General features: G+C 37.5%; 1 protein-coding gene across 9 annotated transcripts in view; it reads right to left on the bottom strand.

Annotated features, from left to right (window-relative positions):
* CCSER2 (coiled-coil serine rich protein 2) overlaps nt 1–18,537 on the bottom strand; it is a 194,025-nt gene that overhangs the window by 91,018 nt on the left and 84,470 nt on the right. For 8 of the 9 annotated variants that reach the window (XM_053207372.1, XM_027062458.2, XM_027062460.2 and 5 more), the window contains one exon: nt 7,075–7,165. In XM_053207372.1, coding sequence (XP_053063347.1) covers nt 7,075–7,165 — 91 coding nt within the window. Of the gene's footprint in view, nt 1–2,925; nt 4,410–7,074; nt 7,166–18,537 lie in introns of those variants that run through there. The other variant, XM_027062462.2, reaches the window with a different exon arrangement.

The following is an 18,537-nucleotide window of genomic DNA, read 5'->3' as shown; positions in this document are numbered from 1 at the left end:
GACAGAGCATGAACGGGGGAGGGGCAGAGAGAGAGGGAGACACAGAATCGGAAACAGGCTCCAGGCTCTGAGTCATCAGCCCAGAGCCTGACGCGGGGCTCGAACTCACGGACCGCGAGATCGTGACCTGGCTGAAGTCAGATGCTTAACCGACTGCGCCACCCAGGCGCCCCTAAATGCGTAATAATTTTGTACAACTTTTAAAAAGACTTTGAAATTTTGTTTATAATGGTTAGAAAAATCAATTTGGGGGAAAAACTACATATTTTATAGTTTAAAAAAATTTTAAGAAAAAATTTGTGAAAGAAGCCTTACATTTGAAATTATTTCAAACAATTTCTTGTCATTTTATTGATATAAATTACAATCTACTTTTTTAAGTTCAATTATAGAAAACCTGACAATTAGATAAATAAAGGCATTGGTGACCGTTATAATTAAAAAATCAGGAGTAGAAAATGAGATCAGAAAGGAAAAATTAATTTAAAAATAATCCTAAAAAGGCTCAAAACTGATTTTAGTTCACATTTGTATTATACTCTGAGACTCAGTTAAGCTCATCAAGAATTTCTACATGGCATTAAAATGTTACTTTAGTTGCAGCAATTCTATATAGCTGAGGGATAATCTGTATCTATTTTTAAATGCCCTGAATTCATACTTAATTCAAGCAGATAAAATTCCACTTACTCCCCAAACAAGAAATTCTGTCATAATAAGAACCTGATATGTAATTAGGATATCATCAACAGTGTGCACACAGAGTAACAAGAAGCAAAGGAACAAAGCAAACAGGTGAGGAGATGGTGTTAAATACTGTGGGAAATTAAAATGCATAAAATTGATATGCCACTTTTGTGTCTACTAAAGAGGTTCTTGGTTCAACACACAGACTACAAATGAAAGAACCTTTATTGAAACAAGAACTCAACACAGGCACAATGGCAAATAAACACTGGAAACAAATATTTGCCACAACCATAAAAGAGTATTGGTAGAAACTGAGACAGAAGGGCCTAAATTCTCAGATACATGACTGCTCCAAGACTCTAAGATCCTGCTTATACAGCTGCCCCCTGAACAATGTGTTAGAAGTGCAGGACACCCTGCACAGTCAAAAATCCATGCATAACTTTTGATTTCCCAAAAACTAAACTACTAATAGCCTATGGTGCATCAGAAGCCTTACCAATAGCACAGTCAATTAACACATATTTTGTACATTATATGTATTATATACTGTATTCTTACAATACAGTAAGCTAGAAAAAATAAAATGTAAATAAGAAAATCTTAGAAAAAATACATTTACAGTACTGCACTGTATCGAAAAAAGAAAGTTATTAAGAAAATCATAAGGAAGATAAACACATTTGTAGTACTGTACTATTTTTATTGAAAAAACCCACATATAAATGAGCCTGTGCATTTCAAACCTGTGTTGTTCAAGGGTCAACTGTACTCCCATCTGAGGCACTCGTCAAACATATGTTTATATACTTTAAAATGTTACTAAGAAGATAATGTGAAATAATATTAGTGATGGTTTCTTAGAGAAGATTAGAGATTCTGACAGAATGAAAGAAATAATATAGCAAAGGAAATGGAAAGCAAACAAAATTATAAGATGGAGATAAATCAAAACCACTTCCATAGCCAATGAGGGAACAGGACCCAAAGAAAGAAAATAAATCTCTCTGAACATGAAATACCATAGGGTATGATGAGGTAAACCGAAAGGTATCCAACTTTGAAGAATTTTAATCCAGTATGGCAATCACAACTATCCTACACACCAGATTTCACCGTAACTCTGAATTGAGGTCTAGAAAATAAAAAAAGGCCTTGTGAAAGGGGGTTTCCAGCTCCAGAAGTAAAAGGCAGAAGATTTTAGTTCTTTTACTGTGAGTAGGAGACAGATAACATCAGGACCTTTACCCTTTGGAGAGGGAAAGAGGATCTAATATAGATAGCTAAATGAAACATATGGGACGTGGGGATGCCTAGCTCAACTACTCATCATACTCATTTTTTCTGATTTTATAAAAGGAACAAAATATAACACCAAAAGCAACCTAGATTATTTCTCTGATTACTTAAAGTCATAATGGATGACACAAATAGTATTTGTACCTGTGAGTAACAACTGGCTATGAAGATGGCAGGAAGAAATTACACATTACAAAGGCTAGAAAGAATGTGCTTTGCAGGAGGTTTTACAATCTGATCAGAAAAGCTCTGAATCTGAAAGAAGAAAAGCTCATGTAAAAAAAAAAAAAAAATCACGAACCTTGTTATTACTAAACACAATTACTACTGAAAAAGAAAGATAAATCTCCAGAAGAAAATATGGTAATTGGAAAGTGATCAAGAACAATACTCTAGAACTCATATGACTATATCCTTTAGGAAATATAACATGGAATAAGTGCAATTTAATAGGTACCATAACTCGGTGGAGTGGGGTTCAGGAAGTAATTAGAAAGGCATCTTTTTCAACAGAGAAAAGTTTAAAAACAGAAGCACACGGAACAAGATATACACTATGGGGATGTCACAAGCCTGAGGGTTTATACTATAACTGTGCCAAATGCTAGGCTTTAATCTGTAGACAATGTGTGACCATCAGATGTTCCAGAGCGAAATAATAAAGCAACACAATTGTGTTTTTGATACAACCTGAACGGTTAATTTAAGAAACACTTTAGGGGGCGCCTGGGTGGCTCGGTTGGTTGGGCATCCGACTTCGGCTCAGGTCATGATCTCACAGTTTGTGGGTTCGAGCCCTGTGTCAGGCTCTGTGCTGACAGCTCAGAGCCTGGAGCCTGCTTCGGATTCTGTGTCTCCCCTCTCTCTGCCCCCTCCCCTGCTCACACTCTATGTCTCTCTGTCTCTCAATAATAAATAAATATTAAAAAAAAAAAAAAAAGAAACACTTTTGAACAAAAAAAAGCACGTCTCAAATACTCAGTGGTCTGTCAAAAGAAAGATCCAAATTGTTTCCTTAAGAGATTCCTTGATGAAGGTAAAATAAAAATGCAAAACAATTAAAACAATTCTTTTAGATCCTTCCTTCCTGCAACTGAAACCTACAGTCCTTTCTCATTTTATTCCTCTTCTCTCATTCTATGCTCCTCCTCTGACCCATCTCTCCCTTGACCTGTTTCCCTACCCTGAAGCTGGCCAGAAACCTCAAAGGCTCAACACCTCTTAAAGTTAAATCTCCTTCAGAAGAGGGAAAATCCCATAAGGCTGATTTTAAACCAGGTCAGGTCTCTAAGCTGAAAGTCATGGCTGGATGTTTTCTAAAGTCTCAACAAGATTGGGAGAAATTTGCAGAGGAATTTAGAAAAGTTTTAGAATTGATAATCTAGGGCTCCTAGATCTATTACCCATTAGTTCATACATTAAAGGGAACCCCAGTTGCAAAAATAGAATGGAAAAGGCACAGCGTGAAAAATCTGAAAGTCACGTGATTTAAGAACCCATGACTGTGTAGAAAACAGTTTTCATTGACTCTCTTAGGATCTGAAAGTTAAACTGACAAGACAGATTAATGGAAGGAAAGCATACAAATGTATTTAATATAATATGTGACACGGCAGGCTTCAGAAGGAAAGACAGACCCAAAGAAACAGGTCTGTGTTGATGTAGAGTGGACAGTCATGGAGGAATATGACAGTTAAAGAGTATGAGGTAACTGTAGTAAACTGGGGGAAACTTGGGCAAGTCCTATTTGTTAGGATTCTTCTTGGCATCCCTAGAATTAAGAATGGTGCCTTTTCTCTGGTACAGGGGAGCACCTCTCACATGAAGGTTTTATGACCTGTTTCAGGGAAGGAGGATGAGGGGCAGAAATGGGGAGAGGGACTTCCCTGCCTCTGCCATTTACTCAAACTCCTTGGGCTTAAAATGTTCAGTATGCCAAGGTGCCATATTTTGGGGTACTGTGTAACTGAACTCCATCAAGTACACAAAAAAACCAGAAGAGGTTACAAGAGGCCTTGCAGAGGCTGTCAACAAAGTCTTCTCTGTGAACACAGATTGGGCTCGGATTCAATTCTGTAAGGAAATAAAGGATAAATCCACTGCCGACTTCAAGAATAGACTAACACCTTTAGATAGCATTTGGAGATAGTTTCTGAAAGAGATATAACCCAGTCTCTCTTCTTACTTTCTGTGAAAAAAAGGCAGAAATAGGATAAGTATAGCCTCATTGCCAGGCGTCTAATGCTTAGAAAGAGCCCTGGAAAAAATCAGAATAAGACTCAGAATAAAATTATGTCCTTCATATATAACAACTAGATGCTTCCACCACAGCCAACTAAACACTAGAGGAAGAAGTCTCTTAGTACACTTATAGATACTATTAACAGCAGGGCATTGGAAAAACAAGTATCCTGCATCACCTAAGAAATAAAAGAGGAAAAATAAAATGGGTGATTAATCAAAGTGTTCTGAAGGGAAAATCAAGTACCCAATTTCCAGTTTTACCCTTGAACTCAAAAGATAATTTTCTCTAAATATTAAAAGAAAATCTTGCAGATGTTTTATTGTTACAGGCACTACAATATCAACCTTAAACCCTACTATTGTTATATCATCTCCCCCTCAATGTCACCAAAAAACTCAGGTGTGGATATTTCCAATACCTCTCAGGTCCCAAATCCTAGCCCATAAGTATCCAAGAAACACTGGACCAACAAGCACTCTTCCTCCTCTGTGTTATCACATATGACACCTAATAGGTCATGATTTACTACACAAGTGTAATTGCCAGATAAATATTCTCCTCATGGCCTCTTCCTTGAAATCCCAGAAGATCCCTTATTCATAATACACTAATAGTAAGCTTGTGTCCAAAATCAAACCCAAAGTAAAGATCTCAACAAGGTCTCAGTCTTTTTGTTGGTAAAAATTCCACTGATACTGGCAGAATTAGCAATGGTGAACTCACCAGGCTTCAGAGTGACCCATTCATACATGAAAATTCATACACCCAAATCTGCATAACAGCCACAAAACCCAGAAGCTAAAGGGAATAAAAATCAATAGTCAAAAGTATATTAAAAGACTACTTTATACCTTACACCAGTCCTTATAACATTCCTATTCTCTTCCCAATCAAAAAAACTCAGGTGGGTGGGTATAGTCATCCAGGAACTCAGAACTATAAAGAGAACAGTCATTCCTTAATACCTAGGAGTACCAAATGGAATACTAGTTTATGTTTAATGCCTTTGAAGGCTACATATTTTAGACCTATATTCTGTTTCTTCAGTGTTCCGTTAGCTCAAAACAGTCAATACCTGTTTGCCATCTCCTAGAAAATCTACAATATGAGATGTTATACCTCAGAAGTTCCCTCCTACTTTTCACAAGTCCCCAACCCAAGACCTCAAAGACTTTAAATTTCCCTGTGATTCTAATTTTACCTAATATGAAGATAACTTTGTTGTCCTCTAAAGATGAAGGAGGCTCTAAGACTGATTCCTTTAGCTCAGAGAGGATACAAAGTTTCCAAAGAAAAGTTGTTAAAATTCTGACAAAAAATGCATTATCTAGGATGTGATTTATTCCAAGGAAGTTTATCACTCACTCCTCACAACAAGCCTTTAAAACTTCACATGAAATCTCCTGGATCATTGTCTCAGTTCTCCCCCATAATTTTCAATGGTTTGTCAAGACCCTAAGAGATATTACATGCACATTTCTGCTCGGCCTGTTGTCCTTCTGCCATGTGCCACGAGAGCAACCTGCTCCAGGTAATCCTGGTCTTGAAGAAACAAGGAGTAGACGCGAACTCAGTCCCACAGTCTGAGCTGTCCCAGCTAATCCATGAATAAGGAAAACAAATGTTTATTTTGAAAGTCACCAAAATTCTGAGATTGTTACACAGCATCCTGGGAGCATGGGGGGGGGGGGGGAGGAATCTGAACAATGTGACAACTGTGAGCTCCTAGTGCCCTCAATAGCACCATATCCTTGTACTTTTCTTTTCTTTTTTTTTTAAAGAGAAGGCATTTTTTTTCAACGTTTTATTTATTTTTTGGGGGACAGAGAGAGACAGAGAATGAACGGGGGAGGGGCAGAGAGAGAGGGAGACACAGAATCGGAAACAGGCTCCAGGCTCTGAGCCATCAGCCCAGAGCCTGACGCGGGGCTCGAACTCACGGACCACGAGATCGTGACCTGGCTGAAGTCGGAAGCTTAACCGACTGCGCCACCTAGGCGCCCCTATCCTTGTACTTTTCTAGCATCACATATAAAAAGGACTTTACCACCGTGTTTGGTTCATCTCTGGCCTCTGGGAGGCCTGAGAGACTATGCAAATGTTGACTGACAGGGAATCCACAGATCTTCTGGAGCCGTTCCTCCATCCAGAAGGAGTATTCCCATTTCAACCCTTGCCCCAGGAGCTTTCTTAGGCTCATCTCTGATTCTAGATCAGACCTTAAGATAGAAAATCCTAAGATATTAAGTCAGTGGGAGCAAGAGTACCCAGGCCTCTCTTGCATATGGATTGTCTAAATCCCCACATTAGCAGTTGGGATCCAGAGAGGAAGGGTGTGGATTTGAGAGTAAAAAAGGTGGAATGATTCATCTGGAAGGTCACCATTTGCCCACAATTAATCTTTCTAAAATTTTCAGAATTGATGTTTTAAAAATATTTACCAATTTAATGAGTTTTACCGCTATTTCACAAGGGAAATGATATCTATTTCTCTAAATGTATTTCTTCTTAAAATTAAAATGAAACTAAAGGGAAAAAAGCTAGATATGTACACAAGGAAAAAAAGGACAAATCCTATCTACCACTTAGTTCATGGTATATACATACAATTTTATTGGATCATACAGAATTATATCTAAGATGTACAAAATCAGGTTTCAAAGAATAAAATAAATTTGCAAATTAATCAATCTATTTAACATCACTTAAGAATGATTCTCAGTCTGAAAAGTCTTCCTCCATTGGGATTAGGAAGTCCGTATATAACAAATATTAAATTGGCCAAAGTCAAGCAGCTCAACTACATATGCCTCTGGAAGTTGAATATTGTTCCTACTTACCATTTTCAAGAGGTGCATCCTCAGGCAGATCCACATCAAGCATAAGGTCATCATCCTCAAGGTCACATGATTCAAGATTATTCAGAATATCCTGTGAATAAAAGCAATAAAAAAATGCTATAACCTAGCTCAAAAAATGTATGTCATCATTAGTTTGGGACACAACACTCTCTAATAGTCTGAATTTACTCAGTGTTTGTGTAGTAAAAATAAATTTTTTAAATAAAATCTAATAAAAAAGATTTAATTGGTTTACTTGTGAAGCTATTTGTAATATCCTTCTCTTACTCTTCCTCCCACCAATAATTTTTTTAATTTATTTTTTAAAACTTACACAATGCTCACTATCTGCAAGATATTGTTCTAAGTACTTTACAAATATTAATTCATTTATTTAATCTTCAAAATAACCTTATGATTTAGTGACTAGTACAATTACAGGAAATAAATGCACAAAGCCAAAACAGGATGCAAACACAGAAGGTCTATTTCCTGAGTCCGTGCTTTTACCAATTTCCCTGATAACATGAATAATCAAAGATGGTAAAGAATCTTCCAAATGTTATTCATATTTGGTGTGCAAGGTTATGTTTTATTATATCTAGGAATTGGACCACTGATGTAAAATAATGAAAGCCTTTAACAACATGATCATTCCGTTTCCTTTCTTGTGCCAAACCCACCTACTACTACCTTTGGCACCACTATCTCCTCAGTTTGCCTTAATTTGTTCTTTTTCTATAAAAGACTAATAGGACTGGACCAGTCAAATTGGTATAAGCAACCACTCCTAGGTTCTATGTGCAACCTTGCTAGCTATCACCTATCCTGAGAAAAGTAATGTTTTGCTTTCAAGGACTCTTATTCTGAAGTCTAGTTTAGGAAATAAAGTTTAAAGTTAGGAACTCAGTTTGACCTGTAACCCACTAGCAGATCCTTCCAATCCAAGAACTGATTCAATACTGTAAGAACTTTTGTTAGTATAAATAAATAAAAAGATTAAAAATCTACAGAATTTTAAATAACTTAGAGATTATGGACTTGAAAAGCTCTTATAGAATGGGGATGGGTATTTTATTACAGATGATATAAACAAAATTAGCATTTGTTCCCTATGTCACGTATTCCATCCAAATCTTTCCAATTTTGTGTTGTTGGCCTTTCTTCCAAGATACACTGAGAACTAAAAGCAAATGGAGTAATTGTTACTAAAAAAGTAGAAACAAACAAACAAACAAACAAACAAAACCACCTCTGGATAATTATTTAACCTTGACAGAAAAAGGGATATTTCACAGAACCTATTTCCATCATGAACTAACTGCTGTCCTTAGTATTTAAGTCTTCTTAAAAGTCAAAAAATAAAAACTAAAAATAAATAAATAAACAAATAAATAAATAAAAATTAAAATGTTGGACATGGAAAGAAACTGACAAAGGCCATAATAGTCAATTCACAAAATAGAAAATAAACAGCCAATAAATATAATGTAGGAAAGAATGTTAATACCAATGGTGATTTACCACAATTGAAAAGAATCTAGTACTCATTAATACTCCAGATGGGATTCGATTCATAAACTTTCTGGAAGCAATTTGTCAAAATTTTGCTAAAACCTTTTTTTAAAAATGTTTATTTATTTATTTTGAGAGAGATTGTGTGAAAGGGGGTAGGGTGAAGAGAGAGGGAGAGAGAAGATCTAAAACGGGCTCTATGCTGACAGCAGAGAGATCGATGTGGGACCTCTAACCTACGAACTGTGAGATCATAACCTGAGCGGAAGTCAGATGGTTCACCGACTGGGCCACCCAGGTGTCCCTAGCTAAAACCTTTTTTAAAAAGGCAAATTTTTCCTTTCTAAGAATTTATCACCCAGCAATAGATAAATGCAGAAAATGTATGTGTAAGTATGGCTAATTGCAGCATTATTCAGAAAGGCAAAAAAAAGAGAAACGTCCAAGAATGGAAAAATAGCTAAACACAAAGTATGATACAGTTATACAACAGAATATTATGTTTTCTTCCAAAAGAATAATGAAAAGGGGAGTCTGGGTGGCTCAGTCGGTTAAGCATCTGACTTCAGCTCAGGTCATGATCTCATGGTCCATGGGTTTGAGCCCAGCGTCACGCTCTGTGCTGACAGCTCAGTGTCAGGAGCCGCTTTGGATTCTGTGTCTCCCTCTCTCTGCCCTCCCCCCACTCACACTCAGTCTCTCTCTCTCTTTCTGTCAAAAATAAACATTAAAAAAAATAATAATAATGTAAATGTATTTATAGACATGAAAAGATGTCAATTGGGGAAAAAACAGACTGTGTTGTTTCCAATCTTTTGCTCTTACAAATAATATTTCAATGAATCCTTATAAAACAAAAGTAAATTAAAATGAATGAGTCTAACGGTGTATCAAGTTAATAGTATTACACTCAGAGAGAAACTATTTCAAGTGAGGAAAAATTCTCCAACTATTTTCAGTAATTATATTATGGTTGGTAGTAGTGGTGTTATTATTCTGAGATGATTATGAATACATGGATGTAAATGAAAATAGCTATATTGGTGTTTGTTGAAAAGTGGATTCTCAGTCGGTTAAGCATCCAACTCTTGATTTCAGCTCAGGTCATGATCTCTTGGTTTGTGAGCTGGGAGTCCCACACTGGGCACCGCAATGTCAGTGCTTGGGATTCTCCCTCCCTCTCCTTTTGCCCCACCCTTGCTTGCTCTCTCTCTCTCTCTCAAGATATATAAATAAACTTTAAAAGATAAAAAAGAAAAAACATGGAAATTTAATAAAAACTCTATGTTCCTAAATGTAAGTGCAAAGTATTGGTGTAAACACAAAATGTTTTTCATCTTAAATGAAAAAATACATTTTTTCCACTGAAAAGGCCCAGATGTTAACTAAAAAAAAAAACTAGGTCTCTACAACAGCATGTACAGAATTATCCATTTTATGGGGAAAAACCCACTGTATAGTATGCAAAGAAAAAAGTTGAAAGGAAACCAAAACATTGGTTATGGAGTTTTTCTTTTCTTTGTTTCTCTTTGTCAGAGTACCTGTAATTTCTCATTTTCTGCAATAAGTATTGACTTATGTAATTTTACTAAAAAAAAAATCACATCCTCTATAAAAACATTTGGCTGTTTGTATATGTACAAGTATATGTGAAACAAAATGAGGTGGGGTGCCTTCAGCCAGATCTGGTAATGAAGGACACAGCAGCGATTCAAAGGCAATAGAACCTCATTTTCTAAGTCCAGAGCAGACCTTGCTGAGACACATCAATCAGCAAAAGCAGCAGTGCCACCACTGACCGCTGCCAAAAAGATGTTCAACGTTCTAACTAAACCCTACATTTGTTTTGTGGGGTTCTCTGTAGGTTTCATTTTATAATGAAAGGTTTAAAAAATTAGTCTTAAAGAGTAAGAATGAGCCTGCTCTAATGAATATAAAAGTGATGGAACAATTATGATATCACTCTGAGAAGGTACTAAGAAAACCCAATGGAAAGGAAGCGGAATCAGTTATCAATAGTCACAGGGAGGAAGAGAGGGAGGAAAAACCATCCATATTTATGCCCCAAAGCTAACACTCACCAATAAAAAATTGCATATAATGTTTCACAAATTTGTCTATTCACATGTGAGTGTCTATTCCTATGTGAATGGGGTGGGGGGAAGAAGATTACATATGTGTAATGTGACTCCATCTATAATGCTAAAAAATACATTTAAACTTCAGGATGGTAATAAGCCAAAGCACTGTTATCCTTTTCCATTATGTGAGATAATATGTAGTTACTTATGCTTTATATTTTTTATTTTTCTGTAGTAAGCTTTTATATAATATGCATAACTTCATGTTGGAAAATGTCTACCTCTTGGCATTAGCAGAGAAGTTCAAACCACAGAAACCTAGCCTGAGTGTGGGAACCCATTAATCTGGCCCATTCCCTAACCATAATAAAAACCAGAGCTGCCTGCCCCTCTTACCTTCACTCAAACTATTCCAGACCACTTTGGGTGTGAGCCCTGCTCTCCCCAGAAAGTCTCATTATGTGAGTAATAAATCTTTTCATACCCTCTTAGTGCACATGTGGCCTCATCAGTCTTGACATCTAAACAAATGTTGGAGGAGGGAAATTGACCCTGCCCCTCCACATAGCAAATATAAGACACACTCTCAATAATTCAATACATATAAAAACAATATATGCAAGGCACAACTCCAGGCACATGATATACCCATGCTAAACTACACTATGATATCACTGCTCAGTATCTATTTTGTATAGCCAAGGGACCAGCAGGGGCCTTGAATTGAAACTAACCCTCCCATGAGTGCATGCCCTAGAAAACAGCCCCAGTGTCAAAAGTAAATATAAGTTCTTGATATGACTTCCCCAATAGCCCTCACGAGCAACAATCACCCCACCTCCCAGGGCCTTTTCTTTGGGCACCTCTTAGATAGCCCATCGCAGGGCTTACCAAAATTCTGGTTTGAATTGACCAATCCTGCCTTAGCTTAAGAATCCCAAAGCATTCTAGCCATTGAACTTAATAAAGTCACACACCCCAGGTCCTGTGACTCTCCCAGTCTGCGCTTGTATGGCCCTTTCAGACATGCCGAGTACTTCTCCAGAACTTGTTAATAATAAACTTCTCTATTTCAATTTCCCTTGTGGTCTTTAATTGAACTGGGGTTCACCATCCAACACCCCAGGGCTCTACATATAAAATGTCAATTTAACAAAGTCACAACAGCCCTCCAAGGCTACTTGTTTTCCCTCAAACAGACAGTTCCTTTACATATGGTAATGGCTCAAGTACCTTGAAAGCACAATGGATGGATATCTAAGACTTGGCATGTCAGAGACAACCTAAAACAAAGTTAAGTCACAAAAATCCAAAGAACAAACAAATATGGCCTCTAGAACATGAAAGAGAATATCTTCTGCATAAACAGTATGCTAAGAGCACAAGAAGCAAAAAAGCATAATCTATTCTAGGTGTTAGCAAATTTGTTTTTTTTTAATTTTTTTTTTCAACGTTTATTTATTTTTGGGACAGAGAGAGACAGAGCATGAATGGGGGAGGGGCAGAGAGAGGGAGACACAGAATCGGAAACAGGCTCCAGGCTCTGAGCCATCAGCCCAGAGCCTGACGCGGGGCTCGAACTCACGGACCGCGAGATCGTGACCTGGCTGAAGTCGGACGCTTAACCGACTGCGCCACCCAGGCGCCCCAGCAAATTTGTTTTTAAAAGACAAAAAGTAGGGGCGCCTGAGTGGCTCAGTCAGTTGAGCAGTCAACTTTGGCTCAGGTCATGACCTCACAGCTCATGGGTTCGAGCCCCACATTGGGCTCTATGCTGACAGCTCAGAGCCTGGAGCCTGCTTTGGATTCTGTGTCTCCATTTCTCTTTGCCCCTCCCAACTTATGTTCTGTCTCCATCTGTCCGTCTCTCTCTCTTTCTCAAAAACAAATAAACATTAAAAAAAAAAAAGACAAAAAGTAAACACCTTAGATTTTGCAGGCTCACAGACAAAATTGGTATATTATGTAGGTACTTAGATAACTAAAGTGTGACCACCTGAAATGTAAAAAACATTCTTATTTTGCAGGCTCTGAAAAACAAGGTAGTTGGTCAAATGTGACTAACATGACACAGTTTACTGACATGCTCAATGTAAATAACTGCAAGTAGTTTGCTAATACTTGTTATGGACTGAATGTTTGTACTTTCCCAAAATTCTTATGTTGAAGCCCTAACTCACAATATGAAGGTATTTGGAGGTAGGGCCTTCAGGAGGTAATTAGGTTTAGGCAGAGTCAGGATGGTAGGAACCCCCACAATGGGATAAGTGTCATTATAAGAAGAGAAAGAGACCAGAGCATACACACTCTCTCTCCCTGCCATGTTGAGGATATAGTAAGGTGGCTGTCTGCATGCCAGGATGAGGGTCTTCACCAGGGAATGAATTTCCTAACACCATGATCTTGAACTTCTAGCCTCCAAAAATGTGAAATTTATTTAAGCCACTCAGTCTACTGTATTTTGTTATAGTAGTCTTAGGTGACTAAGACAACACGCAAACACAGAGTATAAAGGGAAAATATAGAGAAGATCTATATCATGAACCACTATTTAGGCTATATTAAGGAGCTTGGACTTTATGTCAATGACTGATAAGTTTTCTCAAGTGGTAAATTGAGATCTGCACTAAAGAAATATTATTCTGGCTGCTGTGTACAAAATGGACTTAAGTAGGAAAGAAAAACCAGTTTTTGGCACAAAACCAGACACTCAGATCAATGTAACAGAATAGAGAACCCAGAAATGGACCCACAAACGTATGGTCAACTAATCTTTGATAAAGCAAGAAAAAATATCCAATGGAATAAAGACAGTCTCTTCAGCAAATGGTGCTGGGAAAACTGGACGGTGACATGCAGAAGAATGAACCTGGACCACTTTCTTACACCATACACAAAAATAAACTCCAAATGGATCAAAGACCTAAATGTAAGACAGGAAGCCATCAAAATCCTTGGAGGAGAAAGCAGACAAAAACCTCTTTGATCTTGGCTGCAGCAACTTCTTATTCAACATGTCTCTGGAGGCAAGGGAAACAAAAGCAAAAAAGAACTATTGGGACCTCATCAAAATAAAAAGCTTCTGCACAGCAAAGGAAAGAATCAGCAAAACTAAAAGGCAACCAACGGAATGGGAGAAGATATGTGCAAATGACTTACCAAAGGGTTAGTATCCAAAATCTATAAAGAATTTATCAAACTCAACACCCAAAAAACCAAATAATCCAGTAAAGAAATGGGCAAAAGACATGAATAGACACTTCTCCAAAGAAGACATCGAGATGGCCAACTGGCACATGAAAAAATGCTCCACATCACTCATCATCAAGGAAATACAAATCAAAACCGCAATGAGATACCACCTCACATCTGTCAGAGTGGCTAACATTAACAACTTAGGCAACAACAGATGTTGGCAAGGATGCAGAGAAAGAGGTTCACTTTTGCACTGCTGGTGGGAATGCAAACTGGTGCAGTCACTCTGGAAAACAGTATGGAGGTTCCTCAAAAAATTAAAAATAGAACTACCCTATGACCCAGCAACTGCACTACTAAGTATCTATCCAGGGGATACAAGTGTACTGTTTTGAAGGGGCACATACACTCCAATGTTTACAGCAGCACTATCAACAACAGCCAAAGTATGGAAAGAGCCCAAATGTCCATTGATAGATGAATGGATAAAGAAAATGTGATATGTGTATATACAATGGAGTATTACTCAGCAATCAAAAGAATGAAATCTTGCCATTTGCAACTATGTGGATGAAACTGGAGGGTATTATGCTAAGCAAAATTAGTCAGAGAAAGACAAATATCATATGACTACACTCATATGAGAAATTTAAGATACAAAACAGATGAACACAAGGGAAGGGAAGCAAAAATAATATAAAAACAAGGACGGGGACAAAACGTAAGAGACTCTTAAATACAGAGAACAAACAGAGAGTTGCTGGAGGGGGGATGGGCTAAATGGGTAAGGGGCACTAAGAAGACATTGTTCAGTAAATGACAATATATGAGTGGAGTGGGGTAAAGAGATTTGAGGTGAAGGAGTCACCACCACACAGATGACAAATGAAGGATGTTGAATAAGGAGTCTGACAAAAGAGATAGTACAGAGTCAAAGACTGGATTCTAACAGCAAACTCAGACAATTTTCCCCTATTCATCTTTATAAGAGGACTATGTTTCTCAGAATTATATCGAAGATATTATTAAGACTTTTCAGTAAGGATCTCAGCAAAGAGAGGAAGAAAAAAACTTAAATCTATTGCAATTTTCTTCACCAGCTTAGAAATCTGTCATCTGCACAGGTTAGGAACTACATTATTATACAAAGAAAGAAAACCATGTAACATGGAGACTAGTTAATGTGGGAAAGAGTTTTTGTTCCCATGTTTGTTATGCCAGGCTCCTCTAACTGGCAAGCCTGTACTTCTTTAGAGCCAACATCCACATATACCTATTTTACTTGGGAGATCATCTAGTACAACTATAAGCTAGGAGTATGACAATGAGAACCTGAATCTGTATACTCTGGCTCCTAGAGGCTTCCCACAAGCCTCATTGGAATTAAAACTCTGAGTACATATTAGCAAAATCATCATACAATTTCCTTGACTCTGAGAATACTTTTCCATTCAAATAGAGCAAGCTATGAGACAGTGGGCCAGTTCTTCTTTCCATGAGTTCCTCCTTCACTAAGAAATTAAAGAAAGCCTCCAAGTTTTTGACAAATGAATAGCACCATTACTGTCTATTGTAAATATAATTCAGTAAAATTAATTTTTTCTTATTGTATATAGTTTATGAATTTTAAAACACATATAAACACCAATACAACCAGGACACAGAACAGTGTCTTCACATGAAAATCTCCCGTCCGATCACAGTTACACCCTCCTCCTACCCATAACACCTGACAAACAATGATCTGTTCTCCAACACTACAGATTTGTCTTTCAAGAATGTCATATAAATGGAATCACACCGTATGTAACCTTTTCAAAGTTTATTTATTTTTGAGAGAGAGACAGAGCACAAGCAGGGGAGGAGCAGAGAGAGAGAGGGAGACACAGAATCTGAAGCAAGCCCCAGGCTCCGAGCTGTCAGCACAGAGCCCGACGCGAAGCTTGAACCCATGATCTATGACATCATGACCTGAGCTGAAGCTGGACACTTAACCAACAGAGCCACCCAGGCGCCTCCATATGTAACCCTTTCAGACCGGCTTCTTTTACTCAACAAAATGCCTTCAAGATTCACCTAAGCTATGAATATATCAGTAATTCACTACTTTTTATGGCTGAGTAGTTATCCATTGCATGGATGTACCAGTTTGTGTATCCATTTACTCATTGAAGGACATTTTTTTTCCAGTTTTTAGCTATTATGAATAAAACTATTATGAACATTCATGTATAGGTTTTAGTATGAATATAAACTTTTCTCTCTCTAGGGTAAATAGGCAAGAGTAGGATTGCTGGGTGGACATAGTAAGTACATGATTGACTTCTTAAGAAACTTCTAAACGATGTCCCAGAGTTGCTCTAAGGTTCTGCATTCCAGTTATCAATGAGACTGGCCTTTCCAATATGCCCCTCCCCAGCTTGATTACATATCTTAAGACAGCAGATCTTTTTCCCATTTTGGGACCTTGGTCCCTGTTTCCAAGGAGCTTAGTGGAGACCTTATTCACAAAAAATTGTGTTTCTTTGTTCTAACCTGTCTGGGGTTACCTGAATGTCTGACACAAAGTGCTTGTCTTTGTTTTGCTTAACTTGGAATTCACACAGGGTAGAAAAACAATGGGCATTTCTCAAAACTACTGTAAGGCAAACAATCCATAATCACCCTGGAGCAAAATATTATTGTTGATACATATGATTGAATACTGAAAGACTGAGAGGAAGACTGGGGAGAGTGTGTCCTTGGGAAATTAGACAATCCAAAGGTGCCAAGAATAATGGGGAATTTAGAAAGCTCCAAAATAGCCCAGGGCAGGATACATTCTCAGTAAAGACCTAAGAGGACCCAAAGCTTTCAACTCCAGCTGATCTCTAGGCTTGAAAAAGTAGTAAGTGAAGGTTAAGGCAGAGTTATAAAAGGTCAGCCTAAGCACTGAAGAAGTACCCCAACAAAGAACTAGAGTGCAAAGATGAAAGAAAAGGAGGTTTTTTTTTTTTTAATTTTGACTTTGAGATTTTTTTTAAATTTTTTTTTTAATGTTTTTATTTATTTTTGAGACAGAGAGAGACAGAGCATGAATGGGGGAGGGGCAGAAAGAGAGGGAGACACAGAATCGGAAGCAGGCTCAGGCTCTGAGCCATCAGCCCAGAGCCCGACGCAGGGCTCGAACTCACCGACCGCAAGATCGTGACCTGAGCTGAAGTCAGATGCTTAACCGACTGAGCCACCCAGGCGCCCCTTGACTTTGAGATTTTTATTTTCCTGCTTTGAATTATTATTTTTCTGCCTCCCTTCCTCCTCCTGTTCTGTCTTACTCTCCTTCTCTCCTCCTTTTGTCTTTCTTTCCTTTTTTTGTTTCTGGCATTCAAGGAAATGTCTGCATAAAACACTAAATAAACACAGATTAAAGTAACACAAACTTCTTAGATCAAGCATGACGAGAGATTTTACAAAAATAGTTTAGAAAAGTTACTTAAAAAGCAAACAAAGCGAGTAGCAAAACAACCCTAAAGAAGGTGAAGAATATGATTTCCAGTGTTCTCACATTAAAATATTCAAAATGCCCAGTTTTCAACAAAAACTTGGAGTCATGCAAAAAAGTATCATCCATTCATAGAAAAAAAAATGAACAGAAATGATCCTGAAGAAGCCCAAGGACTGACTGAACTTTGTCTATTGACAGACTTAAAAACAAAGTCTTCAATATGATCAAAGAACTCAAAAAAACCATAGGCAAAGTATATCTAACCAAGAGAACATCAGTGAAGAGACAAAAAACAACAATTCTGGAGTTAAAGTGTAACTTAAATGAAAAATTCACTAAAACTCCTGGGTATATATCTACAATAAGTAAAAGCAGGATCTCAAAGAGATATGTATACATCCACATCAACTGCTGTATTATTCCCGACAGTCATGAGATGGAAGAATCCAAATGTCCATCAAAAAATGAGTGGATAAATGTGGTATATACATAATATAATGGAATATTATTCTTCTTTAAAAAGAAGGAAAGCTTATCACATACAACAACACAGATGAACCTTGAGGACACTATGCTAAGTGAAATAGGCCAGTCACAAAATGATAAATATTGCATGGTTCCACATATATGAAGTAATTAGAAGAGTCAAACTCACAGACACAGTAAGTAAAATGGTGGTTACCAGGGACTGGAGGGGAGAAGGGAAAGGAGAGCTTGTTGTTCAATGGATACAGTTTCATTTGTGCAAGATAAAAAAGTTCTAGAGATCTGTTGCACAACAATATGAATGTAGTTAACGCTATTGAACTGTACTTTAAAATAGCTGAGGGGCGCCTGGGTGGCTCAGTTGGTTAAGCGGCCGACTTCGGCTCAGGTCAAGATCTCGCGGTCCGTGAGTTCGAGCCCCACGTCGGGCTCTGTGCTGACAGCTCAGAGCCTGGAGCCTGTTTTAGATTCTGTGACTCCCTCTCTCTGACCCTTCCCTGTTCATGCTCTGTCTCTCTCGTTTTTTAACGTTAAATAAACGTTAAAAAAAAATAATAAAAAATAATAAGATAAAATAAAATAAAATAGCTGAAATGATCAATTTTATGTAATTTTTTACCACAATTAAAAATTAAGAAAGTAGAATTCACTGACAACTGTTAAGAATGAAGAGATTATACAATTGTAAACTTACATTTTTTG

This window comes from Acinonyx jubatus, chromosome D2, assembly GCF_027475565.1.
Source record: "Acinonyx jubatus isolate Ajub_Pintada_27869175 chromosome D2, VMU_Ajub_asm_v1.0, whole genome shotgun sequence".
NCBI lineage: Eukaryota > Metazoa > Chordata > Mammalia > Carnivora > Felidae > Acinonyx > Acinonyx jubatus.
Note: the sequence above shows the minus strand (reverse complement) of the source record. Positions and strands in the feature narration are given on the sequence as shown.